This window comes from Notechis scutatus, chromosome 4 (genome assembly GCF_049901735.1).
Source record: "Notechis scutatus isolate UNSWTSFEM ecotype Mainland chromosome 4, rNotScu1.2, whole genome shotgun sequence".
NCBI lineage: Eukaryota > Metazoa > Chordata > Lepidosauria > Squamata > Elapidae > Notechis > Notechis scutatus.
In genome coordinates this window covers 83,689,741-83,716,502 of record NC_142012.1, presented here as the reverse complement: position 1 = coordinate 83,716,502, position 26,762 = coordinate 83,689,741, and the positions used below count along the sequence as shown (strand labels likewise).

The 26,762-nt window shown below is 39.8% G+C and overlaps 2 protein-coding genes across 4 annotated transcripts in view; one reads left to right on the top strand and one right to left on the bottom strand.

Annotated features, from left to right (window-relative positions):
* The first annotated feature begins 535 nt into the window (after positions 1–535).
* On the top strand, positions 536–11,051 carry LRIT2 (leucine rich repeat, Ig-like and transmembrane domains 2). The gene is made up of 3 exons (XM_026672714.2): positions 536–1,015; positions 1,598–2,379; positions 5,662–11,051. Exons 1-3 carry the CDS (start codon positions 846–848, stop codon positions 6,459–6,461), a joined length of 1,752 nt encoding a protein of 583 aa, XP_026528499.2. The 5' UTR covers positions 536–845; the 3' UTR covers positions 6,462–11,051.
* Positions 11,052–14,351: 3,300 nt separating this feature from the next.
* The window catches only part of CDHR1 (cadherin related family member 1), a 34,127-nt gene continuing 21,716 nt past the window's right edge, over positions 14,352–26,762 (bottom strand). For all 3 annotated transcript variants that reach the window (XM_026672735.2, XM_087963964.1, XM_087963963.1), the window contains 6 exons: positions 24,849–25,001; positions 24,092–24,256; positions 23,067–23,134; positions 21,754–21,982; positions 20,202–20,456; positions 14,352–15,944 (listed from right to left, as the gene is read on the bottom strand). In XM_026672735.2, the coding sequence (XP_026528520.1) occupies positions 15,378–15,944; positions 20,202–20,456; positions 21,754–21,982; positions 23,067–23,134; positions 24,092–24,256; positions 24,849–25,001 (1,437 nt within the window). In that variant the 3' untranslated portion in view covers positions 14,352–15,377. The remainder of the gene's footprint in view (positions 15,945–20,201; positions 20,457–21,753; positions 21,983–23,066; positions 23,135–24,091; positions 24,257–24,848; positions 25,002–26,762) is intronic.

The window sequence follows — 26,762 nt, the reverse complement described above, 5'->3', positions numbered from 1 at the left end:
TTGCTAATCAGTTAACTAAAGTATGTAGAAAGCACAGCACAATAGCATTGGGGTACTTTAAGTACCCTGACATCGACTGGAGGACTCACTCTGCACCAAGTGGGAGATCAAATAGGTTCCTGACAAACCTAGCAAGACAACTTTGTCTCCCAAAAGACAGAGAAGGGAACTAGAGGGTCAGCCATACTGAACTCAGTTCTCACTAATAGAGATGAAATGATAAAAGGCGTTCAAATTGCAGGAACCTTATGAGGGTATGTGAGAGAGATGATTCAACATTGGTAGTCAACAGTATGCAAAGCACAAGGAATAGGAAAAAAAATCAAACTGTGGTCTTGGACTTTAAGAGAACTGATTTCAAAAAAAGAGAGAGCTTGGAAAAGATTCCATGGATGAAAATCCTCAAGGGGAAAACAACCCAAAAAGCTTGGGAAACTTTGAAAAGTGAGATTATAAAAGCCCAGTCTAGTACAATACCAATGAAGAAGAAAAACAAGAGATCTAAACAAAAACAAAAAAAACAACAACAACAACAACAGCATGGCTGCCCAGAAAACTCTCTGATAAATCGAAGCTACGGTTTCCTGCTTGAGCAGGTGGTTGGACTAGAAGACCTCCAAGGTTTCTTCCAACTTTGTTATTCTGTTCTGTCTTAACTGCCAGGACTGTCTTGGTTGGTGACACATTTCAATTTCTTTTTTGAGTAGAATATATTCTCCTTTTAGTACTGCAGTAAGTTACCTAAGCTTAATAGAGACCTCTTGCACAGAAACACATTGCACACAAGTCCTTCAGAAGCGGTTTTGCCCTACTGCTAAGAAAGATTAGACCTAATAGGATTTGGGATGCTCATTCTCTCTGTTGCAAAACCAAACCATATTGATTTACTGGGGAAGAAGATGGAACTCACCAATTACATGTTTTCCTTTATTTTGCTTTTTTATTTCTCTGGGATAAATCCAGCAACTTCAGATTGCGTCACTGGATGCTCCTGTTTCAATGACACACTTGGAAGGTAAGAATATTTGACAACAATATAATATTGAATAACTTCCTGTAAATACATTGTTTTTATATGTGTTGTTGTTTTATGTGTTGTTTGTTTTAAATGTGAAAACAATAAAAATATTTTAAAAAAATATTGAATAACTTTCTGTGGGGAAATTCAGCCAAGGCTTATCATGAAATCAAGGGTATATTAATAAATATTCAGGCTGACAGCCCATCCAGATTTCAATATATACAGAAAAGGGGAAACTGAATACACGTGGATATGATTGATCAGCATACAGCATTCTTTGGTTTTCAGCAGAAATGTTTGCCTGCCAACAGCCAGATTCAACCCAGATGTATATTATTATAGGCTTGAAATATATCTATGTGATTTATTCCTGTAATATTGATTTTGGATATTATAGAAATAATGGTTTGTGTTTTATAACTTGGAAATGAAGAATAACCAATATCAATGTTAGGATTCTGGAGTGGGTGAGGGAAGTGAAAATCCACTGGGTTGTATGACATAACACAGAGTGAATTAAAAATGAATGCAAGCTACCCATCACAACATTGTTCCATTTTCTGATTTATTTTTTAGAAATTTGTTTTGTGTATCAACATTTTTGAGAAAGATTCCAGAGGAGATCCCTCAAGATATCAAAAAAATCAGGATTGAAAATTCTTTGCTGGCCGAATTGTTTCGTGGCACCTTCTCTAATGTTAGCACCTTGGAATACCTCTGGCTTAATTTTAATAACATCACGGTGATGCATCTAAAAAGTCTTGAGCACTTGAAGGAGTTGAAGGAGCTGAGAATTCAAGGGAATCGGTTGCGTTCAGTACCATGGACAGCGTTCCAAGATACACCAGCTTTAGAAATCCTTGATCTGAAATGCAACAAGATTGACGTCCTACCAGAACATGCTTTACGCTACCTTTCTAGGTTGACCTACTTAGACTTATCTTGCAATGAGCTTACTGTCATCTCCAAAGAAGTGTTCTATAATTGGCCTGTCTTCCAAAAACTCCAGCCACTGGAGAAGAAAGCAGAAACTGTTTCTAGTACCGTCTTGTCTTTGCATGATAACCCGTGGATTTGTGACTGCCGTCTGCGAGGGTTTGTCCAGTTCATCAATTCTATAGGCCCACCCATGGTTCTCATCAATTCCTATTTAACATGTGCAAGTCCTAAATCTAGGGCAGGCAAATACTTCCATGAAGTGGACTTGAACAGCTGCAGGAGACCTTCTGTGACGTCTTCCGAACCAAATATTACGGTGTTTCTCGGAGAAAATTCAATGTTGACTTGTTTGGTGAAAGCTAACCCTTCTCCAAAGATTTGGTGGAACTATCCATTAAAACACTTACGGGGGTTTAATGGTGAGTGTGATTCCAAGCTAAAATATTTAATGTAACATATTCTTATTTTATTTAAATTGTGAATTTGGGAAAGGAATTATTCTTTCCTCTTCTTGGAAATTCTTCTCATTGGTGATCAATCTCTATACCAGTTAGGCTGGTTTATTCACCTCATTAATTGGAGAAAATCAATTATTTTACTTCAATGAGAAACAGAGTTGCCAATGTCTAGGGAGGTTCTCAGTCATCCAGCTCATCGTTGTCCCAAAGGTGCTTTTTCAAGAGGCAACTGTCCTTTCTTGTTTTTTCTTTGAAGAGGAGCTGAAGAAGCTTCTTGGATGAGAAGCAAAATGTCTTCCAAGAAAAACCAGAAAGTCCAGTTGCCTCTTGAAAAATCACTTTTGAGTTGCCAATGCTTAAACGCAAAGCCTAACCGAAACCTGAACCATTTTCATACAAGTAGAAGTCACCCTAAGTCTGCTTTTAGAATGAGGTCAGAAGTAACAGATACTTCTACCAGGATCTTTTCATTTTTATTTGTTTATCATTTATTAAACCAATTTATATAGCTGCCCAACTCACGTATAGGTGACTCTAAATGGCTTATAGCATTTAAAAACCCAGCACATTAAAAAAAAACAATAAAGAATCCCACCCCATCCTCTCAACCCAACTCAACTGGATCAGCTCCATGTTCATTTCTGAGCCCTCTCCCTGCTGACCAAACCAGGTTTTTAGGGCCTTTTGGAATAATAGCAGTATGGGGGCTCATTCGTATCATGGGTTGAATGATGCTCCATAGAGAAGGAGCCACCCCCAGGAAGGTCCTTTTTTGTGGTCCCATCAGTTGTACATCCTTAATCACTGGGACACATAACATGTCCTGCCTTCCCAGTTTTTTTTCTTTCCCCTTGCTACGTTTGAGCTTTTTCAAGTTCAAGTTCACAGCATAACTGTGGTTTTCCCTATTTCATATTTAGAGTAATCCTGTAACATAGATAAGAAAACCTGGTGGATACCTCAGATTTAAGCCTGAGTCTTCTCAATCTAATAACATACCACTGATTTTTATCACTACAACAACAGGAAGAAGAACAGTAAATTCAATGTATTATGATATTACGGAGCCTCATTCCCTTTTTGGCATCCCATAATTTATTGCCTAATAAATGTTTTTTCACAACATAACATCCTTCCCTTCCACCCCTTCAAATCAGAATGTCAGTCACAGGATGCTGGCTTCAAGGCAAAAACTTAATCAGATCGATACTTTTCTTTACAAAATATTCCACACTTAACATTTGTCCTCCATGGTTAAAATAATGAAGTCATAGGTACTGGAAAGTCTTGTCCAAGACCTTGTAAAATTGCTGCCTGTAAGAATAGGCATGACTGATTTATGTAGACAAAGTGTTTGAGACAATAAACTAACTTCTAAATTTCCAACTTAGAGGACCCTGTTTGGATTTAATTGGTTTTTTTCCATGTTGATGAACCATTGATCACTGCGGTAGATAGTTGATACATAGTATATCATCTGCTTTCTTCTTCTTCTTCTTCTTCTTCTTCTTCTTCTTCTTCTTCTTCTTCTTCTTCTTCTTCTTCTTCTTCTTCTTCTTCTTCTTCTTCTTCTTCTTCTTCTTCTTCTTCTTCTTCTTCTTCTTCTTCTTCTTCTTCTTCTTCTTCTTCTTCTTCTTCTTTTGAAGTCTGTTCTGAACATTGGCTGTGACACAGTATATAATATTTATCACAGGAACTAAGCATCCTTAACAGTATTGAGTTGCAGTCATTAAGCACAAGGAAATCATGATTGCCCCCAACTGAAATTCATTTGATTTAGCTGAGGAACACTTAAACCCTGTTCTTTCTTCAGTATCCCTCATGCTTTTTCAAAACATGAAAACATGTTTAATATTATCAAAAGCCAAAAGGCAGAAACAGATGTATTAGGCAATATCACGTTATCCATCTTTATATATCTGGTGATCTATCTACTCGCACAGAACAGGCTTTCAAACTGCTAGGTGGACAGAAGCTGAGGTGAGTGACAGGAGCCCAGCCTGCCACACAGGGCCTGGGCTCGAACTGCTGGACCTGAGACTGTTTCTCAAGAGTCATTCCGCCATTGAGCCATCATGCCTGATTCTGGGTGTGGATGATTATTATGTGGGTACATACATTCACACACCCAACTGTCAACTGTCAATCGATAGCCCAAACGATAACTATAATTCATTTGGATTTTTTTTAAAATGGGAGATTGCTAAAATAAGCAGACATAATAGATTGGTACACAAACCTCACTGGTTGACAAAAAAGTTGACAAAAAAGGAATAAGAACCAGATGTAATTCCTGTAAATAGAAGTATCAGGAGCCTTGACACTGAGTGAAACCTGTATGACCAACTAAATTTGGGAATGCCCATCTCCTATCGAGGTTTGGTTGTTTTCAAGACTGCTAACTTAGAAAGGAATCTGTCCATCCAGTAATGTTCGGAGGAGGTGGCCTACTTGGGAGCCAATTTGTCAAGAGAGTCCCATCTGTAGGGAGTCTGTAGCCAAGTGATGGTTCCCTCTCATAGATATATAGATGATCGTCACAAATTTCTGCTGAGCTGTGAAAACCTCATTCTGAGAGAGAGCTTTTGGGGAATCTGCTTCTAATTGGTAGCATCATTTAAAAAAAAAATTTATATATAATATTTAGAAACTGCCCATCTCACTCATAGCGCAACTCTGTTATAACTGATGTAGCTTTTTCTGCTCCTTTTAATCCTTGTTGATGAAGTCAGTCCGATTTAGTTGGAAAAGAGAAGCATAGAGATGTTAGCACCAAGCAAAACAAAAAAAGAAAAACAATTTTTCACAAAAAACTAAATCAAGTCACACCATACTCTGAAACTTGTTTTTGCTATGGATGGATTTTTTTCCCTTTCCTTTGTTTATTGTTTATTTATTTATTACATTTGTATGCTACTGCTCTCTCTTACCAAGCAACCTGATTTCAAAAATGGTTGCTTGTTTACAGTCAGGTAGTTATGTTGTACACATCTAATACACCTGGAAAATAAACATATTCATCTAACATTTATGATGTTACCCAGTTTGGGAAATGAAACATCTGCAAGAAAACAGCCAAGCTCAGGAAGCACCAAGGACCCCTCAAATATCTTCATGATGTCCCTTTTCCCAGCCCCAAACCAATTTTGTGGATGGCTTTCATGCATCCCATAGGGTTGTTATAGTTGAACATAGAACATTACATTGCTTGATTCCACTCTCTTTCTGTCTTTCTTTCTCTAGTTTCTGTTACTCACATGAGCGAAGAGTCTTTCAAGTCAGAGTTGGTGATTCCTTCAGCCCATCTTATGGACGAGGGGAATTATACATGTACAGCTGCCAACTTCCTTGGCAACGCCTCGGCTACTACAGTGCTGGCCATTCTGGCTCCTCAACTAGCAACATCCTCTTATTCTTCCCCCATCATAGATGAGAAGGCCTACATCAATGTGCAGATTGTCAAGCAGACAATCTACGGAATTACTCTGGAATGGTATACTGTGGCTGAAAATCCAGTAGAAACCTGGTATACCCTTCATTTTGGCAAATACGATGATGCTAAGAAAGACACTGTTTATATTGGGCCTGGAATCAAGACGTACTCCATTAACGATTTGCTCCCTGCTACCAAGTATGAAGTGTGCATAAGTCTGAAGAAGCAGGTGCCTCCAAAGAGCCAGTGTATTGTGTTTGTGACAGGAAGTGACAACAGTGAATTGGACCAGAGACAGCAGGTGATCCATATCATTGTTGTTATATGTGCCATGGTGTTGGTAGTCCCTGCTGGGATGTACCTATGCACCTCGGATGCCAGATGCAGCTGCAAAGAGAAATGCACCAGCTGCTGTGTCAAGAAATGGAGCACAAACATCAAAGACACTCATACAAAGAGCAGATTTGATAGTTTGCCAGGAGGCAGTGAAGAGGGACTGTGCCACCAAGACTCCAGTGATGACCAGACGGAGCGGAAAGAAAGCAAGGAGAAGGAGGAGAAAGCCAAGAGGCAGACAGCTGAGGGTCAAAACAGTGCTGATCTCTATTAGCTATTATCCATCCATGCCCCCATTGGGATAAGAGACAGAAGCATTTCATCCAGACAAATGGGTAGATAGATAGTTAGATTGACTGACTGATCAATTTAACTTGTGTGCCTCCTCAATTATGAAGCAGGAGGAGAAGCAGGAGGAGGAGGAGGAGAAAGAGGAGAAGGAAGAGGAGGAGGAGAAGAAGGAAGAAGAAAAAGAGGAGGAGAAGGAGAAGGCAGAAGAGGAGGAGGAAGAGGAAGAAGAGGAGAAGCAGAAGGTGGAGGAGGAGAAGGAGAAGAGAAGTGGTGGAGGAGGAGAAGATACAATGTTCCAGATTTAACAACTGTTTATAACAAAGACAAAAATTTTGGATAGTGAATGTGGCACTAACTGGAGACAGCAGAATAGAAAGTCACAAAATACAAAGACCTACAAATAGAAGCAGAATGATTGTGGCAAAAGAAATCAAAGATAGCAACAATAGTGATGGCGTCTTGGGAGCAATCTCAGTCCATCAGGAGCAACACTTGAACATCGTTGACCAAATCACCATCGGTCAACTGCAAAAGGCGGCTTTCCTTGGAACAGCTTACATCCTGTGATGATACTGTTAATGCCATTAAACAACAGCATCTTGGCTATCCCAGATCCTTGGGAAGGACTCGATAACGAGGAAAGAATACCACATCCCCTCTAAATCCTCTCTGCTGGAACTGGCTGACTAAGGGGTCAACAACAACCAGAACAACAACAATAGTAGTAGTAATGCCCAACAACACATTTGGGAGGAACAAAACAGTAACACTAATAGTCATAAGACATGAAAGCACCGTCAATCTACCATACTTGGGACCACTTGGAATAGCTAAGTTTTGAAAGAATTGTGGGGTTGAAGGTTGTATGGATTTACAAGAGACCCAGTTTTGAAAGTCAAAGAGGGAGGCTTAGTTTCCAGGTTTCAAAATATGGTGAGCCCTGGAAGGAGTAGATGAGACCTAGATCAGTGAGTGAGAATGACAATAGTATTGACATACAATGACATACAAGTTCCAAAAGCTACAGATCCTTAAGAGGAATGACTGCAACCTAGTGTAGTTGCTGATGCATTGAACTAGGATGGGAAGATCTACAATAGGTTTGAGTCAACTCTTTGCACAGCAAACTCACTTGTGACATTGTTTCTCAGCCCAACTTGTGTTACAAGATTGTTGTGGAGATGAAGTAAAAAGTGATCCCCACATAAGCTACCTAAAACATCTGCAGAAAAGCAGGATCTGAAGGAAACTGTAACAATAGCCATTAAAAACACTGAACCAATCCAGGTTAGCAATAGACAAAGGAATAATAGTTTACATTGCCCAACATGAATATCTGACATTTTGGTTATGGGATTATAGCAAGCAATTTACAAAGCAAGGAACCATAAATTGCTCATGGACAATCATATGGTTGCAAACTGGTTGTGTTCCTTGGACTTTTAGAGACCCATGTTCACTGATTGTATGATTAGATTAATGGGGAAGTGGGAGATTAACAATACTATTTATTTTTATTGTAACAGTTTGTTTTATTGCATACAATTGGATTTGGAAATGCTCGGGAATATGACTAGAAACTGCTAAAAACTACATTGGGACATCAAGGAAAAAAATGGTTCAGTAACATTTTGAAGGATTGAAATCCTCTTTCTTAGGAAGAAAACTGTTCTGTGCAGAAATTGCTCACAAATTCAGCAGAATGCAAGTTCAAAGCAGTAATAGATGGTACAAGGAGAGGTTCTCTTGAAAGGTAAATTATGCTGTTTGTCCTTTGCTTCATTTATGCCTATCTACATTGGGTTTACTGTTCTAATAGAGGCTTTGGGAGTTGATAACACATCTTCTTCAGCATCAAAAGCCTTCAGGTACAGTATGGCTTCATATTCACAACTGCTCCACATGGAGTCCATTAATTAGATCTCATAGCTGTTTTCAAGATGGGAATATCACAGAGAACAGATCAGTTGCATTGACTCATATTTAAAAATCATGGAGTTGGCATGCCAAGTTCCTAGATAGACATTCTAGATATTCTGCAAATTTTTGCCCAATCAGAATGCTTCTTGGAGGCACCTTTTCTGCCTCCCTTGCTGTCCTAACTCAACCAGTATGATCCAGTAGAACGTCATAGACTTCCCAAGCCGTTATATTTCTCCCTTGCAAATCAGGTCAAGCATTTTAGCTACAGGATGCAGATTTAGTTTAGCCATTCTAATCAGCTTGGCCTAGTGAACAGAATAAAGCCGATACAGCTTTGTATATGAATGTATTAAACAGCAGAAGACGTTAAGGTCATTTGCTACAGAAAGCATCAAGCACAGAGAGTCTTCTTTGTCATTGCAATGTTTTGATGTTTAAGAACAAATATATGTGCAGGCACCTGTTTAGACGAAGATCCGTAAATGCCAAAAGAGACATACCATGCCCTCCAAGCAGGAGGGTCTCTTTGCTGCAGAGATTTCTTACCACGGAAGCCATCTGTTATCTCTGAGAAAGAAGTTCCGCAAAGGTTTGACCAGACAATTCATAATAATTTTTCTCCATGCAAAAGTAAAAAATAAATAATTGGAGGGAACTTCACAGATCCTTTGCAACATTATGCCATTATAGGGTCATCATTCTTTCTACACAAAAAAACATCTTTTTGGCCCAACCTATGAAAAATTTAAGAGAAGAGTACATTTCTCTTGCGTTACAATAGAAAAAACAAATGAAAAGATGGCAGAACATGCTAATTATTTCTCAGCTACACGCATTGTTTTTTTGAATAATAATTCTCCAAGTTCATTGACAATCAAACCATGGAAATACAAAAGAGAAGCAGATCAAAACCATCCAAACACCAGCAAGAGAGCCAGCACCAGACGTATGTTTAAAAATAGGACGCTTGTTAGAGTTTGAGACAACAGAAGCAATTTCTTTGCAGTCTTTTGGGCGTCTTTGTATATAATTCTTTCATACATTTCTATATATACTTGTCCTCCAGGTAGAGTTCCTGCCTAAATGGTATATACCAAATGCCATCTTGAATGAAATCTGAAACATTTCACCCACTTCTGTTGAAAAGAACAATACATAGAAATTGTGGTTACTTTTGGGAAGAGTTTACATTCTTTTCCCTGTGAATTGTAGTCACTTTTCCAAGGCCACTCAACAAAAATTCACACCAGGGATTTCAACAGTATTCTTCTCAGTCCAACCTTCTCCTATTATGGGCCTCATTATATCCTACTTCCAAACTTTTATCTAGAAGATCAAGGCTTTCCAAACTTGGCAACATGTGGACTTCAAGCTGTGGACTGCAGCTCCCAGAATTTCCCAGCCACCATGAGGAATTCTGGGAGTTGAAATCCACAAATCTCAAGGTTGCCAAGTTTGGAGAACTCTGATCTAGCTTATATGTTGTAAGCCACTCAGAATCTTCTGGACTCTAAGAAACCATCATCGTCAGAGAGGAGGATCAAGGGAGACATGATAGCAGTCTTCCAATATTTGAGGGGCTGCCACAGAGAGGAGGGGCTCAAGCTATTCTCCAAAGCACCTGAAGGCCAGACAAGGAATAATGGATGGGAACTGATCAAGGAGAGATTCAATCTAGAAATAAGGAGAAATTTTCTGACAGTGAGAACAATCAACCATGGAACAGAAGTTGCCTTCGGAAGTTGTGCGAGCTTCATCACTGGAGGCTTTTAAAAAGAGATTGGACTGCCATCTGTCAGAAATGGTGTAGGGTCTCCTGCTTGTGTGTGGGGGTCCCTTCCAACTCTGTTAATCATCATCATCATCATCTTATTGATGTTTTTCCAACCTAAACCTGAGGTTGATTAAAGGATTATGCAACCTATTTGGATATTGCTACATTGGGTAAAACTAAACTAACTATTTTTCTTAATTATTGTTCTTAGAGACGTCTGCTCCAACAAGTCTTACATTTTCACATTCAGAGCATGTGTGATAGCAGCAAGTCTTATTTAGCTGAAAAAAAGCCAGCTAATTAAAAAAAAATCAAGGTTTTGTATTGTTGAAGTTGTCAACAGCCTTGAGACGTAGCTAGAGAATGGGGTGAAAAGCAAGACATCGGCATGAGAGGGGAGATGCATTTTATTAGTTTTATTAATGAAATCACTAAGTGCTTACTTGATAAAGAACAACAGTTTCTCCATAAAGAACAGCCATGTATTGGAAATAAGTCATAAAAACTGGTTCCTCCTAAATATTTTAAAATTATTTTGACGTTCAGAATAGTATCTCTTTTGAAATATTCTTATTTTGGGTTGGTAAAGATGTGCTCAAACAGAACCTGAGTTCTTGGAAGGATACCACCAAATGGTTTTCTTGACAGTAATATTAAAGTGATTTGGGATTGCTGTTTGATTTGTGGTGTGTCTGATTGATTTCCCAATTCTAGCTTATGAGCCTGAGATTTTTTGATTTCCAAGTCCTAATCAAGCCAAACCTGCTTAGATTTCCAGCCGAGATTAAAACCAACCAGACGTTGCCCCCTGCGAAGTCTGCTAACCTTGACTTGCATTGGCTTTCTACAGGTCATTGGGGGCAGAAGTTGATCCAGGGCTACATGAAATAGAACCCCTTCAACCAATATCTTGGGCAACAGAGTGACACAGTCAAAGAATCTTCTCCTGAATCTGGAGTTAGTGACTCAATGATCAAGTATGTCATTGGAAGGGATGCCATTAGAACCCATCGTGTTTCTCTCTACCCGGTCACTGTTATCCTTCCTTGGAAATCCCAGAGGAAGATAGGGAGCCATCCGTTCTTCATCTCGAACCCGCACCATGTCACTAGGGGAGACCAGATAGCCATGTCCCAGTATTTGAGGGGGGCGACCTATACCCCAAAGCCCCTGAAGGCAGGGCAAAAATTAATGGATGGAGACTAATCCAGGGGAAAAAACAACAACCTAGAAATAAGGAGAAAATTCCTGACAGACCGAACCATGAATCAGTGGCCTCCAGAGATTGTGGGGCTCTGGAGGGGTTTAAAGAAAGATTGGACAACCATTTGTCTGGAATGGTTTAAGGTTTCCTGCTTGAGCAGTGGGTTGGACTAGAAGACCTCCAGGGGCCCTTCCAACTCTGCTATTCTGTGTTTAAACCTCCACTTTAAGTCAATCCCTTCCACCAATGCTTTCCCAACAGAGCTGCCCTCTTTGGCCGTGATTTAGCATTAGAGACGCCTTTGAGCCCATTCTATAAAACACCTTAAATTTTTACCTCCCAAGCCCAATTAGTAAAATAAACTGAATAATTCCTTAATTAGGATTTTTATAAAAAGTATTCAAAGCTGCTTTGCTGACACAGATATTTGTGGGTGGGAAGTTAAAAAAAGGGTTGCCACTCAGTGGGTTGGGCTATGATCTCCCTTGTGGAGACCATTTGCTTATACATAGTGGGAAGAAGAATTTTTTTTAAAAAAAGACAGAGAATTTGGTTTTGTAAACACTTTAGATCACTTGCTTGGAGCATCACTATGTGTAGAAATGAGTCTGCCCTGAAGTGTTTGGAGTACATCATCCCAAACAGGATTTTCTTTGGCAATAATCTCTTCCCACCATGATGAGGTTCAGGAAATTCCAAGTGAAGAGAATATATGCCACTTATGGGGTTCAACTGTGGAGTCTTTGGGGCTCTCTGAGCTTGGTTGCTGGCTTGCTTTAGATTATTATTGATTAGTGCTTTTTTTCCAAGCAAGAAACAATTCTCTAATCAAGAACCTACCAAGGAGGTCCCCAAAATGCATTTTCAAAAGGCAACCGGACTTTCTGGTTTTCCTTTGAAGATGAGCTGGAGAAGCTTCTTGGATAAGAAGTGAAATGCCTTAACAACAGCAACAACAACAACAACAACAACGCACTTGAAAAAGCACCTTTGGGACAATCCATAACCTGGAGGACTGAGACTCTCCTTAGAAATCTACCAAGGAGAAAACCACACCCCTACCAGGACAAGCGACTGTGTATTGACAGGAAACAAACTCCACACTCACAAGTCATAATGATGTTACCTAGCTGGGTAATGAAATGTCTGCAAGCAAATAGCCAAGCTCAGAGAGCATCAACAACTCCACAATTCGGGAAGCTGTGAAAGGCCTGGCTATTGTCCAGGTCTTTGGGGGCACTTTTGGATGGAGTTTTGCTTTTGTTATATGTTATCTTATAATATATAACATTATTAACATATTATATGTCTGCTTATGGTTTCTTGTGTGTTTTGTTTCTTTCCATTTTACTTTTTTTTTTTTTTTTTGTAAATTTTATTTGAGTTTTCACAAAGAGAAAAAAAAATACAAATAAAACATCTTTTTTGAAAGCAGCATAATCCCGGGTTACATTTCTTCGTACAGACACAAATTCAAGTTCATGCTCATTTTTATATTCTATTCCATATCTTATTACTATTTTACATTTTCTGCATAGCTTCTCCCCTCTTTTAATTTTCTCAATTTTATTTTAATTATCTCATCTCAATTCAAATCATTGTATTTATATTTTTTGTCTGTCCTGTTTCAATTATCTATTATCTCTTCTCATTAAACAAAATTTCTCCTGTAGTTACTGATTGGAGTATGATGCCTTTATATCTTTTCCCTAAAGTTGTAACATTCAATATAATAATACATAACTTCCATTCGGATTCTGCTTGGTACATTCTTAAAATACATACTGTATTCTTAGAAAAAGAAATTTTTTTTATAAATGTATATAATCAAAACAACATTCCATTCCAATTCAATTCTATCATTAATATTAATATTCATTAAAGTCTTAACATCTTTAACATTACTTTTCAATTAAATATCATACTTTTATGGGAACAGTTATAAGTTTTCCATAGTTAATCCCCACCCTTCTTCACTTATTTTTTATAAAACATTAACTAATTAAAATGTTCCCGTTCCTTCCTAATTCAATTTTCTCATTTATTTTATTTCACTTATTTTATTCACAAACATTTCACTAAATTACACTAACTATTTTATCCCTCATTTTAATCATACGTTGTTTCCAATTTTCTAAAGTTATTTCTATTACTAATATAACAATACAATCTTATGTACCTTTACAGAATCCCTTTTTCAGTTAGATTTTCACCCATTATCTCTAAATAGGTCCTGTTTCTCTATCTCTTGCTCCGGTCCTTTGTAACTTCTTTTTCTTTCCTTCTTCCCTCTCTTCTTCTCTCTCCCCTTTTTACCCCCTTGTCTCTCTATCTCTATTTCCCTCTTATGTATTCCCCTTTTCTGTTGCTTTCCAGTATTATACTTATATATTATAAGTATGTTATATGTTATTTTTTGTAAGTTTAAATTCCAGGGTACCTTGGTTGTTGCTTTTACAATTTAACCTGGTCAGCCAAAACTTTCACTTCTTATCTTCCTCCTGCACATTCTTTTCCGGTCAAGTTCTTCTTTGTGGTGGCCATTTCTGAGCACCGCTGCAACCGCCTTCGGGAAAGGGAGTAATGGCCAGCGGAGGAGGAGAGATGCAGCTCTCCTCAACCCTGCTGGCAGTCTCCCCCCTCTTCACCACCTCTACGGGGTGGCTTAGCCCCAAAACCAGCCGGCTCGGGGTGCTCCAGTGGTGAGCCCAGACAGAAACCATGCATGATTGTGGATTTCTGTCTGTCGCCGAAGCCCTTCAAACTGGAAGTCCATTTTACTTTTGAATCATAAGCTGCCCAGAGCCATTAGCCATCAGGTGGCTTCTGAGCTGTTTAAATCATCATCTCCACCGTCACCACTTCTTCAAACACCGCCATCTGCCATTCTTCAAATCGTCAGCACATCCCAGGCCATTTCACGTGGTCCACTGTGGTGTCTGTTGTGGCTTCCAGTTTGGATCTATTGCTGCTTCTCATTTTCTGTAGTGGTTCCTCACATTGTACATTCAAAACTTACCTTTGAGAACTTGAGGGAAAGCAGATCATGCCAAAGGTGCTTTTTGCTAAAAGGCAACTGGACTTACTTGTTTTTTTCCCTTTAAAAACATTTTGCTTTTCATCCAAGAAGTTTCTTCTGCAAATGTTTTCAAAAAAAAAAAAAAAACCAAACACCAAGTAAGTCCAGTTGCCTTTTGGAAAAAACACCTTTGGAACAAGCGTGATGATGTAGTGGTTAAAGCATCAGACTAGAAACTGGGAGATCATGAGTTGGAGTCCTGTCTTAGGCATGAAGCCAAGTTGGGCAACCTTGGGCCAGTCACTTTCTCTCAGCCCTTGGAAGTAGGCAATGGTGAACCACCCTAAAAAACCTGGTCAAGAAAACTTCAGGGAGGGACTTTTCCAGGCAGCCTTTGAGAATTGTATGAACAGAAGAAATATATGTATGATGTAAGCAAGTATATTTCTTGACTTGCACCTAGTTATGGATACTGTCAAATCATGCCCCAATCTGGTGGGACAGGCGAATGGACTCAGGACTTAGATCAAATTTCAGAGGAAGTCATCTAGCATGCAAGAAGTTCCTAAAATGAAATTAGTTTTTATGCATCTTTCAAAGTCTTTTTTTTTTTTTTACATCACTGGAAAACCCCTAAACAAGATTGGCCAGAATCTGCATACATTTCTCTGGGTGCAGCAAAAAATCTCCCTCCCTCCATCCCTCTCTCTCTCTCTCTCTAGTTTGGGTGAGTAATTTGGACTGAAAAGGTAACAAATCTGCATGAGACACTATCACAATCTTCAAAAGGAGAAACAGTTGCAAAGCAAAGAGGATAAGGCATGGCATGCAATCCAATCAGATCAAAGTGCACAAAAGGCTGTTACCAGGTCACTCAGAGCTTGAGGACAATGGGAAAACAGTACAGAGATGCAAAATAACAGGCCACACCGTAGTCTTGGAATAATACACAAAGTTGTATACCCCACAGAGCTTTGCGTCAAATGTGAGGCTGACCGATGGCTGAATTTCTCATCTCCAATCTCTCCTTGAGCTCGGATACCAGAGCCGTGTCGGCTGCGAAGAGAGCCCCTGCTTTTTTCCTTGCCTGCTTTTTTACCAACTTAGGGCTCAGGGATCCCGAAACGGTGGACAGTGTCCAGGGGGGCTCCTGGACCTTGAAGAGCGGGGCTGGTGGGGGCATCAGCCCAGAAGGCAGTGGGGGTGGCAGCAGAGATGGCACCTGGGAACTGTTGTTGCTGTTCTCGTTCTGCAAGCTGATGGCGTCCTCCTTGACCGCGAATTTCTCTGCCGCCTTGCTGGAGAACTTCTTGAAGCTCAACCACTCCATCCGGAGGGTTCGGGGTTGATAGTTCGGCCTCTTTTTGATGATCCGCCGTGCCGGCATGATCCTGGGAGACCTTTTATTGCGCCAGAACATGGCAGTGGAGATGAAGAGGATGGCCATGACCATGACCCCGATGAGGCCCGCGAGGACTCCTATGGCCTTCATTGGATTGTCTTTGGTTTGCAGCAGAAAGGCAGCCATTGGCCCCGTGTGAAACATCTGCAAAAGAGCACAAAGGGAAGAGATGACATCCTGCCGACCAGGGTGGAGATTCCACTTTCATTGGTCCCAAACCTGCGACGGCTAGAATGGACCAACCATATTCCAAACCATCTTGATTTTTGGCACTCAGATTGAAAGATCATGGAGCCTATCAGGAGAATCAATTTGGGGTTCCAACTTGGGCTGGAAAAATTAAAAACAAAATCCGGACAGCTGTGAGGAAAGGAGAAATGTTTATTCCCCAAAGCCAAGAGTTTGCCCTTAGGGGCAGCTGCCAGAGCAAATGGGGATGGAGACCTTGTTTTATGGGTGGGGGTGGGGGGGGCTTCCCCTGGGTGTGGAAGTGATGTAAAACTTCCCACCAGCCTGAAGAGAATCCTGGCAGTCTTAGGAGGGCCATTGTATAACGAAGCAATTCACCCAGGATGAATTGCAGCAATTGACCTTTGCTAGGCAAGGCTGGCAGATTTTGTTAACTGAGAACAGAAATATTCCAGGAAAATTCTAGAGAAGAGCAACCACATCTAGAGTAGTCTACAAATTAACCCAAAGAAGCTGGAGTTTAGAGGGGCAGGAGAACGATATTCCACAGAAATTGTTCAAGATCAGTAGATTATATTCCCTTGTACTCTCTGGGGAATTCCCTCACAAACTGGACTCAAACTGAGGTAATTTCACATATGGAAGGAATTTCATCCTCTCCAGAGTTCTACACCTCCAGAAAACAAAACCATTTTTTGAGAGCGAGAGTGAAGAGGATTTGTTAAGCATTATCGCTGAATTTTCCATATCAATTATTATACTTTCAGGCTGTCAAATCAATTTTTGGTGGCTGAAATTGAGCGTCTTCTGTTTCCCTAGTAGTCTTTTACAGACCCTGACAAAAATAAAAAAAGCCACCTTCACACTCAGATAATCCATTTTAGTTGAAGAGGCAGGGTTTTTCTTTTTTCCCCCTATGACAAATATGCTCTACAGCCTCTCAAGGTATCGCATTAAAGACAAACGGATGAAGAGTTTGTCCAGCAATTTAACACGGAGGGTGTTGTGGGGCTCTCTGAATAATTTCTTGGATTTCGGTCTCCGGATGGAGCCTGGATATTTTCCATTTCCCCCCCTGTACGTGGCAGCGGAGACCTCCAGGGTTAGAGGGACGGGAGAGAGGGACCCATTCACGCAGATGGCAGATACTCTCCACCAACCTTTCCAGGCCTAAAAGTTAGACTTTATCCTTGATTTGGTCTGAAAGCAAAATGCAGGTAGTCCTCGACTTATGGCCACAACTGAGCCCAAAATTTCTGTTGCTAAATGAGACATTTACCCCATTTTATGATTTTTCTTGCCACAGTTGTTAAGCCAATCCCAGCTGTTGATCAGCTAGTGACCCAGTTGTTAAGTGAATCCAGCTTCCCTGATTGACTTTACCTGCCAGGAGGTCGCAAAAGGGGGGAATCCCATGACCCTTTTGCAACCGTCATAAATGAGAATCAAGAGTGATAAGCATCCAGATCCTGATCACAGGACCCTGGAGAGGCTGCAACGGTCACACGTGTGAAAAAGGATCATGAGCCACTTTTTCCCCCTGTGCCACTGTAACTTCAAATGGTCCCTAAATGAACTGTTGTAAGTTGAGGATTACCTGTAAGATGGCTCTGGGAATAAGGAAGGAGCACATTCACCAGTGGGACAAAGTCTCATCCTTGGAATAAGGAAATAAACAAGGGAAAAATAAACCCTTGTCAACAATAGTGGAGGCAAAGACGGGAGGTTCCCAGCCCCAGAGATGCCCCCAGTCGCCATGGCCTTTAGTCTCATGTGCCTCTCTTCCCAGTGCTTATTATTATTAATATTATTAATATTATTTGCCCCCAACAGTCCGGGTCCTCATTTGACCCACTTCAGAAGGAGGGAAGTCTGAGTCAACCTGGAGCCGGTCAGGATCGAACTCCTGGCAGTGGGCAGAATCAGCCTGCAAGGCTGCATCCCAACCACCGGGGCTCATGTAAATAATGCCTCTAGAACAGCTTCCTCTCTTCTGATAGCAATGCTGCCAAATTCCTCTGGCATAATAAACAAAGGTTTATAACATACTTTCCCTCCATTGAGACTTTGCCCAACCCATTAAAAAAAGGGAAGATTTTGATGTTATTGCTAAAAGGGCAGAAAAAGATAAGGTAATGGGCTCACCAGCTCAACCCGTGGATTATAAACAACCAGTGTTTGAGTGGATGGCATCTTTTATTGCTCATTTATTAAATCCGATTTGCTATCTTGGAAAACTCTGTCAACAGCTCAGTTGTTGACATCAGACCAACCTTGTGTCAACTTACGGATAATAAATAGAATATATAAAAGTGGCATATAGCCCATGGAATGGAAGACAGGAGTGTTCTTGTCATAAATGTCTACAATTTTATACGTTTTCTGCTAGGAGGAATGAGAAGGCCATTTCATATAAACCAAGGGTCAGAGAGAGACAGGTGAGCCCTTCCTACGGAATCACTCCAAAATGTTCTCTGTCATTTATCTTTGTTGCTTTGGTTGCTGGGAATGTCAGACTGCAGATATATGAGAGGGATCTTCTTCTAAGGTACCTTCACATTCGCTCTGTCAACAAATTTTTCAGAAAGCAGACAGGTTTTTTTTTTTTAACCCACCATGGAGAAACTGTGGCCTATTGATTCCATAGGATGGAATATAATTTAAATCCATTTCAATAAATGCCCTTATATTACCTAGCCTTTTTGGTGTCCATTCGAAATTCTTGTCTGTATTGTAATTATCCTATTTTATCTACATTCATGTGTTGGTTGGTTTATGATTAATACGCTGCTTCTTCAGTTAAAAACAACTATTAAAGATGCAAAATGTAATACTGAATAAATGGAGAGAGAGAAGGGAAACAAACATAACAAAGAGAACTAGCTTTAACAATCACTCACTGAATCAGAGTGTAAAAAAAAAAAATCAGATACAAAATAGGTTCATAACTCAACTATTGCTCCTGGAGTATGCAATTCCAGTTTTTACTCCAGAATTCGTGAGGAAAGAGAAGAGTTTAATTGGACCTAAGAGAGGGAACTTATAGTTCTGGTGGTCACAATGTTCTTAAGACTCTTCAGCCAGCCATTTTCAGCCACCTTTCAAACTGCACTGGAAGCAGTTTGGGTTTCCTCTGCATGTTTCAATGGCTGGCTTAGAGGAAACCAGTCCTTAAGTTACTTTGGGTTTACAACATTTTAGGGTTTTTAAGGCCATGACAGAAGTCCTAATAGGTAGAATGTGTAGTTAGGTGTAGACATGTGAACCAACTAAGACAGAAAGAATGGGGATGGATGGAACCAGAGTTTCACCCTGAGACACTGTCACTCATAGTCTGGGGATGGCATTATTAGTGTCAAAACAGGAGGGTTAGCCCTCCTGTTCACTGCTTTTGTGAACCAACTCAACCTAAGCAAAGGCCTTCCTAGTTAGAGCAATCACTTATCCAGGAAGAGAGGTGATTTCAGGAGCCTCTCCAAAGAAAATCCCCAATTCAAGAGAGTCAAAGGAAGTTGGATCACCTAGCTATGTAGGCTTCTTAGAAGATGTTTATGTCCTGGATGGATTAAATCTCTGTTTATTAGTTTCAGAGCTTCTGTTGTCTTCCTGGAGAGCATTGATAAAGACCAGATGTGTCTTGACCCCACCTTTATGACTGAAATCTCAAACATCTGTCAGACTGTAGAATGGATTAGAACCCTACTCCATGGACCAAAGCGGCATCTTATTTTGCACCAAAACAAATTCCTTGTGTGTCCAATCACATTTGGTCAATAAAGTCAAAACTCTATTATTATTATTATTTTGGAATGATTTCAGAGAAGGCTGTTAGCTGCCTTGTTCAATAAAATAGAAAGTGTCAAGTGCCAGGGAAACCAGGAGATTCAGGCACTTCAAATGAATATAAAGATTTATTGCAAGCTAAAGCTCTCTAAAAAAATCTGACCTACTAATGGTCAAGGGAAATGAGTGGGAATAAAAGGCATTCAAGGTGGGCTGGACTCAGATCTCTTGTGGAGCACACAGGGACTCATGACTGATGATGCTTTTGACCCCTCCCTCGGGCTCAGCCTAGAGAAAGTTTCAATTGGATGATACTGCAAGGTGTTACCCAACCGCAGTTTAATACAATTAGTAGACCCTGCAGTTCTCTGTTGTTTTTCAGCCATTTCCCTTAATTGCCCACTTTTTCCATCCATTTTCTCCTCTTACCTCTTCTCTGATGCCAAGTTTCAGAACAGCTGTGGAGCTAAACGATGGAGACCCTCGATCCTTCGCTTGGATGATCACTGACCAAATGCAATCTTTGTTCTTGGTGATGTTGTGAATGACGTCCAAGGATCGTATGTAAGATTTCAGTTTAATTTCTCCAGAGCTTTGATCAATATCAAACACATCAGCTGGATCAGTCTGCATAATGGCGTAGTCCACAATGTTATTGGGTTCTTCTGCATCTTGATCTATTGCCTGTGTTGGTGGTTTTTCCCCCAGATTGATAAAAAAATCATTATTTAATAAATGTTTGTCTATTTTAAAGAAGGCTAGAAAAATTAACTAAATGACTATTTACTGTATCCCCAATATGGGACCCGGATTTCACACCCATTTTTAGATTATGCATGGAACATAGTATAACATAGATTATGAAGTGGAATCAAATTGTTTTCTGGAAGTAAGCTTAACTATTAGAAATTTGAAATCACATTTTCTTTTCAAACATAGCTATCGTATTCCTGCCAATTTTTTCTCTCTCAGTTTGCAAAATTGGACCATGATGACAATGGTGAAGAATCATTATGGTGAAATGGAACCATTCCCTCATTATTTGAGGAAATAGTGGGAGGGGGAGACTGGAAGGAACCCAAAGCTTTTAAAAAATATTATTTGATTTATATTTCATACACACACAAACACAAACACAAACACAAACACACACACACACACACACACACACACACACACACACATATATATATATATATATATATATATATATATATATATAGAGAGAGAGAGAGAGAGAGAGAGAGAGAGAGAGAGAGAGATAAGAAAGAGAGACAAGAAAGAGACAAGAAAGAGAGATTTCTCAACTATTTCTTTCTTCACTGCTGAGTTGAGAACTTTCTCAGTGCTCTGCTGTGTCCTTCACTCCTTTCCAGAAAGGATCTTTCAAAAACCTTTTGGCCTTTTCCTTTCCTGTCTACCTGCATGCTTAGCGTTTTCTGCTTTCATAAGTATTTCCCATTTATTCACCTCTATATGAAAGTACAAACTATCCTTTTAAGTATCTTTAGGAATGCAGTGACCTTGATCTGGGCTCTCACCGATACGACTCATTGAGAAGAATGACTTCCATTCTCATCCACCTAATTCTGTATCTTAAAAGTTAATATTGCCCTTTGGAAATATGATAATATTTAGCTGAGCCGTGGAGAGCTTTGGATTCATTTCCAAAAAAGTGCCTTTGAAAGTCACTTCATTTTCCTCCCTCAGGAACATGGAGAAACGGTGATCCTGGGAAAAGATGTAGCTGCTTTCAAGAGTTGCAGAGAAGGGCTACTTTCATGTTGTCATGTTTTCCAAACCACCAGATTCTGGGGAGGAATCCAAAGTGCCACACAGCCCCTATTATTTAGCTTTTAAGATTATTATTATTATTATTATTATTATTATTATTATTATTATTATTATTATTATTAGTAGTAGTAGTAGTAGTAGTAGTATGAACCATCACATCTCAGAGTGCAACAATATTTTGACCCACCTCAACTTTTACTGGGGATCCAATAATCATGGTTTTTTCCTGAATGTTCTCACTGAACTCTGGAGAGTGATCATTGACATCAAGGACAGTGATGAAGACTTCAGCCAAGCTATGTTTTCCTTCTATGTCTTCTGCCTTCACGAAAAAATGGTATTTAGAGTTGATTTCTGCATCTAGGATGGCCCATGGCTGAGTGTAGATAATCCCAGTAGATGGATGAATCAGAAAGCTGGGGAGGAAACGGGGGAGGATTATGCTGATCCAATGCACAGACAGAGAAGCACCCAGTAGCTCAGAATCACGATTGTCAATATTATTAGAGGCTAGAGATGATCTATTAACCGATTTAGTTGCATATCCCTTGAATCATTTTTCAGCATATTCAAAGCAACATAAAATTAATTTTTTTACAGAACCCCCTGTTCTACAAAGCCTTCAAAACCACCACAATAAATTTATTCTTTCAGATTTGAGACTCACTGAGGTTTTTTAACAATTGCAAAAGCCATTTTTAAAACGGAAAGACACAAGGCAGTCCAGTTGTTGACCGACTTGAGGAGGAAAACCATCTATATCTATCTATCTATCTATCTATCTATCTATCTATCTATCTATCTATCTATCTAATCTATCTATCATCTATCATCTGTTAATCTGTCTATCTATCATCGATGGGATAGTTGATGGGAAGCAACACTGTCATGGAAACTTCCTGTTGAGGAAGTCTTCACACAACGAACCCATCTTGAGTTGAATGTTAAGGAGATTTTTTTCCTTTCTTTCAATACTCCAAATGGAGACCTTGAGAAGGGTAGCAAGAAATACCGAGAACTGCAGCATGAAACATGCACTTCATCAGATCTACAGATTAGAGTATGAAAGGGTGAAGATTATTTCTTACTGATCGTTATCCTCTAGCATTGAAAGCTAGCAGGTTTTGCATTTAATGTCTTTCAAACTATCTCATTGCTGTCTGCTCCAATCTGGAGACTGCAGTTCAGAAAAACTATCAGTCCCTCTTTCATTTCAAATAATAGATTTATAATAGACTTAGATGTAGACATTTGATCTGAGCAGGAGAAGGGAATGAGGAACACTTCTTTGTTCCTTGCCCAAATTAGAATAAGATTGGAAAGAAATAGGAATGCAAATTATCCTACTTGAATATGAGGGGCAAGTTTCTTTCCTCTTGTTACTCCTCACATATGCATTTTCCCTTAAAATATTCTGTTTATATTAAAATTGCATGTATTTATATGAGGATACATATGCTTGCAAATTGGCACATTATGCTTGCAAACAGGCAAACTTACAGATCTGCTCCTGTTCCGTAAATGGAGTATTTTAATTCACCCCAGAGGCCTGAATCTGGATCAATTGCCTGAGGAAGAAGATAAAATGATTACGATGGGAGTCATATTATACAGTTCTGAAAATTGTTGCCTACTTTGCTGCAGAATGGATCATACTAAAGATTCAATATCAGTTCACATGTAAGTGCATAGCAAGGTATTGAAATGGTTATTTTTCAGGGGATGAACAATTTTGGGGTAGAAACTTTTCTTTCTGCTACTTCTTCAACCCAACTGGTTACTATAATTTACCCTCGGGGAAAGAGGAGGAGTCTGCTGTTATGTATCTGCTTCTTTTTGCAAATTTTGGGGAGATTACCATGCCTCCTAAAATGCAGGAGGTACTGACTGGATCTGATTCATGTCTATGTCCATTGAGTTAGAGGTGACAATAAATAGAACAAAGGACGGCACTTTTGAAGAGAATGATGCCAAATAGCTACACTAGGTTGGAACACAGAATGCAAAATGATAGGATAGGAAGGAACCTTGGAGGCCTTCTAATCCAACTCCCTGCTCAATCAGGAGACCCTAGACCATTCCAGACAAGTAGCTGTCCAATCTCTTCTTAAAAACCTCCAGTGATGAAGCCCCTACGATTTCTGAAGGCAAGCCTTTCCCCTGGTTGATTGTCCTCACTGTGAGGAAATTGCTCCTTAGTTCCAGGTTGCTTCTCTCTTTAATAATCTTCCATCCATTCTTTCTTGTCCTGCCTTCAGGAGAAAAGGTGGACCGCTTGTTCTCCATGACAGCCCCTCAAATACTGGAGGACTGCTTTCATGTCATCCTTCGTCCTTCCCTTTGTTAGTCTAGACACACCCAGTTCCTTCAATTGTACACCATATGGTTTGGCCTCCAGGCCCCTTATCCTCTTTATTGCTCTGCTCTGCATGTTTTCTAGGGTCTTAACATTTATTTTGTATCGTGTATTAATAGGCTGACCGTTAAGGAAGGTGTAAGGCTTTTAAAGAATGAAGGATACGTACAGTTACAGCAACTACGTTGGAACCCCCGGGAGAATTCTCCGGGATCTTGGCGATGTAGTAATCAGATGAAAATTTGGGGATATTATCATTTGTGTCCAAGAGATGAATCATAATATCAGCCGTTGAACTAAATTTCTCAGGTGTGTTCACTTCTACTGCAAGGAGCTAAGGCAGTAAACAGAGGAGTAAGAATTCGCTCTTTTAAAACACACGAAAGGCTTTCCTTTCTAATGGGTTAACATTGGTGTTCAAACAGTTATAGGGCAAAGCCATCATCTGTTGCCATGCATTATATGTGGCTACCTGGCCATGAATTACCCTGGTATTCTCTAAGGGTATTAGAAATACAAGGTCCCACCATATTCAAACAGAATTATCTAGATTTTGTGTGTAAAATTTAATATGTGGATCTGGTCTGTGAGCATTTCAGTTTCAGAATCTTTCTCAAGTATTTAATCTTTATTTTTCCTGATGTTCTTCTCCAAAGATTTGAAGTTCTGAAATCAAGGGAGTCCCTAAAGTGCTTTCCCAAAAGGCAACTGGATTTGGAATTGAAGACGATTCTTAGATGAGAAATGAAATGTTTTCAAGGGAAACACCCAAGAAAATCCAGCTGCCTTTTGGAAAAGCCCCTTTGAGATAACTGTGACCTGGATGAACTCAGAAGAGCAAAATCAGAGCCCGACCACCCTTTTTAATTCAAGCTTTAAAAAAAAGTAAATTCAAGCTTAAAAGAAAGTAAAAGCCATCATAATACCTTGAAGGTTAAGTCCTGGAACTTTTCATAATCAATGGCAGCAGAATTCTCCACTATTATTGTGACTTGGGCTTCGTTTAGGACTGTCTGAGGGACAACGCGGAAAATTCCACCGGGCCCGACAAGGTGGAGGTTAAATTTAGCATTTGCTCCCTGCGAAGAAAAGGTGCGAAAAGAATTTGGCTCTGTTTATGGTGATGCGAAAAGAGCATTGCTCCACATCTCAGGCCGGCTGTGTCCATAAACAAGGTCTTCTCTCTTTATGCTTCATTCTCACATGCAATGGGCACCTCACCCAAATTTATTTCCCTCAGGATTCCTGTACGATCCCAGGAAATAATGCAGCTACTTTAAAGTGACACAGTGGGGTCCTTGCTGTTCTCCGAGCTAAGCTTAATGGTAACATCATCAGTGTTAGTAAGGAGTGGGATTTGCAGAGTGGAGGAGGAGGAGGAGAATAAAAAAGAAAGAAAGAAAGAAAGAAAGAAAGAAAGAAAGAAAGAAAGAAAGAAAGAAAGAAAGAAAGAAAGAAAGAAAGAAAGAAAGAAAGAAAGAGAGTAGGGACTCTTTGGTGCTCTTTGAGCTTGGTGCTTTTCTTGCAAACATTTCATTACCAAAGTAATAACATCATCAGTGCTAGATGCATCATCAGTGCTAAAGTGACACAGTCAAGTGCTAAATAACTTTTCCACACTCTGAAGTACCTTTTCAAGACTGAACCGAAAGCACTGTGCCAGCTTCTTGTTTTATAGGGTGCAGGATGAGTCTACCCCCGGCAGATCAACAATAAACAAATCAGGCCAAAATGCACCAAGAATAATGATGTTTTGCAGCCTCCGCTTCAGGATGCAGTTTTATTTGCATTGGGCTACTTTTTGTCATAGGAGCACCAACAGTTTATTTATTATGCATTTATTTCTTTATCAAATTTACCAGCCACCTCTTACCTCAGGGTGACTCTGGGCGCCTTACAATAACAGTTGTGAAATTTTGTCCCAAAAGTTGTTATTTTTCACTTCAGGAAGGACCCTGGGTTTTCTATTATTTAGTTATCACATTTCTCTAGCTGTCCATCTCATGAGGGTGACTCTGAGCGAAGCACAGTGAAATAACGGGGACTAAAGATAGCCAGTTGGTGTAGTGGTTAAAGGAGGGACATTGAAGATGGCTGGGGGACTTTGGGCCTGTCCCTCTCTCTCAGTCCAACCCACCACAGGGTTGTTATGTGAGAAAAATTAGGAGACATAAGTTGAATTATTTTGAGTGGCCCAAAATAAAGAGAGAATATAAGTCTACTAAAAAAAAATAGTGTCACATTGGGCCAACACTTAATTATGAACTCTTGTCCATAGACTAGATTTGATTTTCAATCATTGCAAATAGTACGTGTAGATTAAGTAAGCAAATTTGAGGTTTTTCTTCTTGGGCTAGTTCAGGTTAAAGCTACTCTTGAAGGTTTCCATGGCAACCCTTATCACCTTTTCTGGGGGGAAACTGCAGAGCACTGGGAGGTCTTCAGTAAATGATTATGCAAATGAACCCCATTGCTCTGCTTAAAGGAAGCAGTGCTTACCCAAGCTAGGATTATTTTTCAAAGTCACAATCTGGGATGGCTTACTTGCAGAAGGATTTGGGCAAGAAAATGAGAAAAGGAACCAGTGCATAATGCATATATTTCACCAAGCAATGGAGCAAATTAGTGCTACTGTCGTCAAAAGAGGGCAATCTCGACCCTAAGAAAGGCCACAAGGCTTACTGGACACTGGTCAAGTCCAGTATTTGTTTTCCAAATTTGGGCCTGGAAACACAGAAGTCAAATCTCCTCCCCAGGTGCACAACAACATCCTGATGGAATAGGGAGTCAACCTCTTCTCCAAAGCCCTGGAAGGCAGGACAAGAAGCAACGGATGGAAA

Coding starts and splice junctions, on each gene's coding strand:
- LRIT2 (XM_026672714.2), top strand. CDS start 846: ATGCTCATTCTCTCTGTTGCAAAACCAAACCATATTGATTTACTGGGG. Junction 1,016..1,597: donor TTCAATGACACACTTGGAAG/GTAAGAATATTT, acceptor TTTATTTTTTAG/AAATTTGTTTTGTGTATCAA. Junction 2,380..5,661: donor ACACTTACGGGGGTTTAATG/GTGAGTGTGATT, acceptor TTCTTTCTCTAG/TTTCTGTTACTCACATGAGC.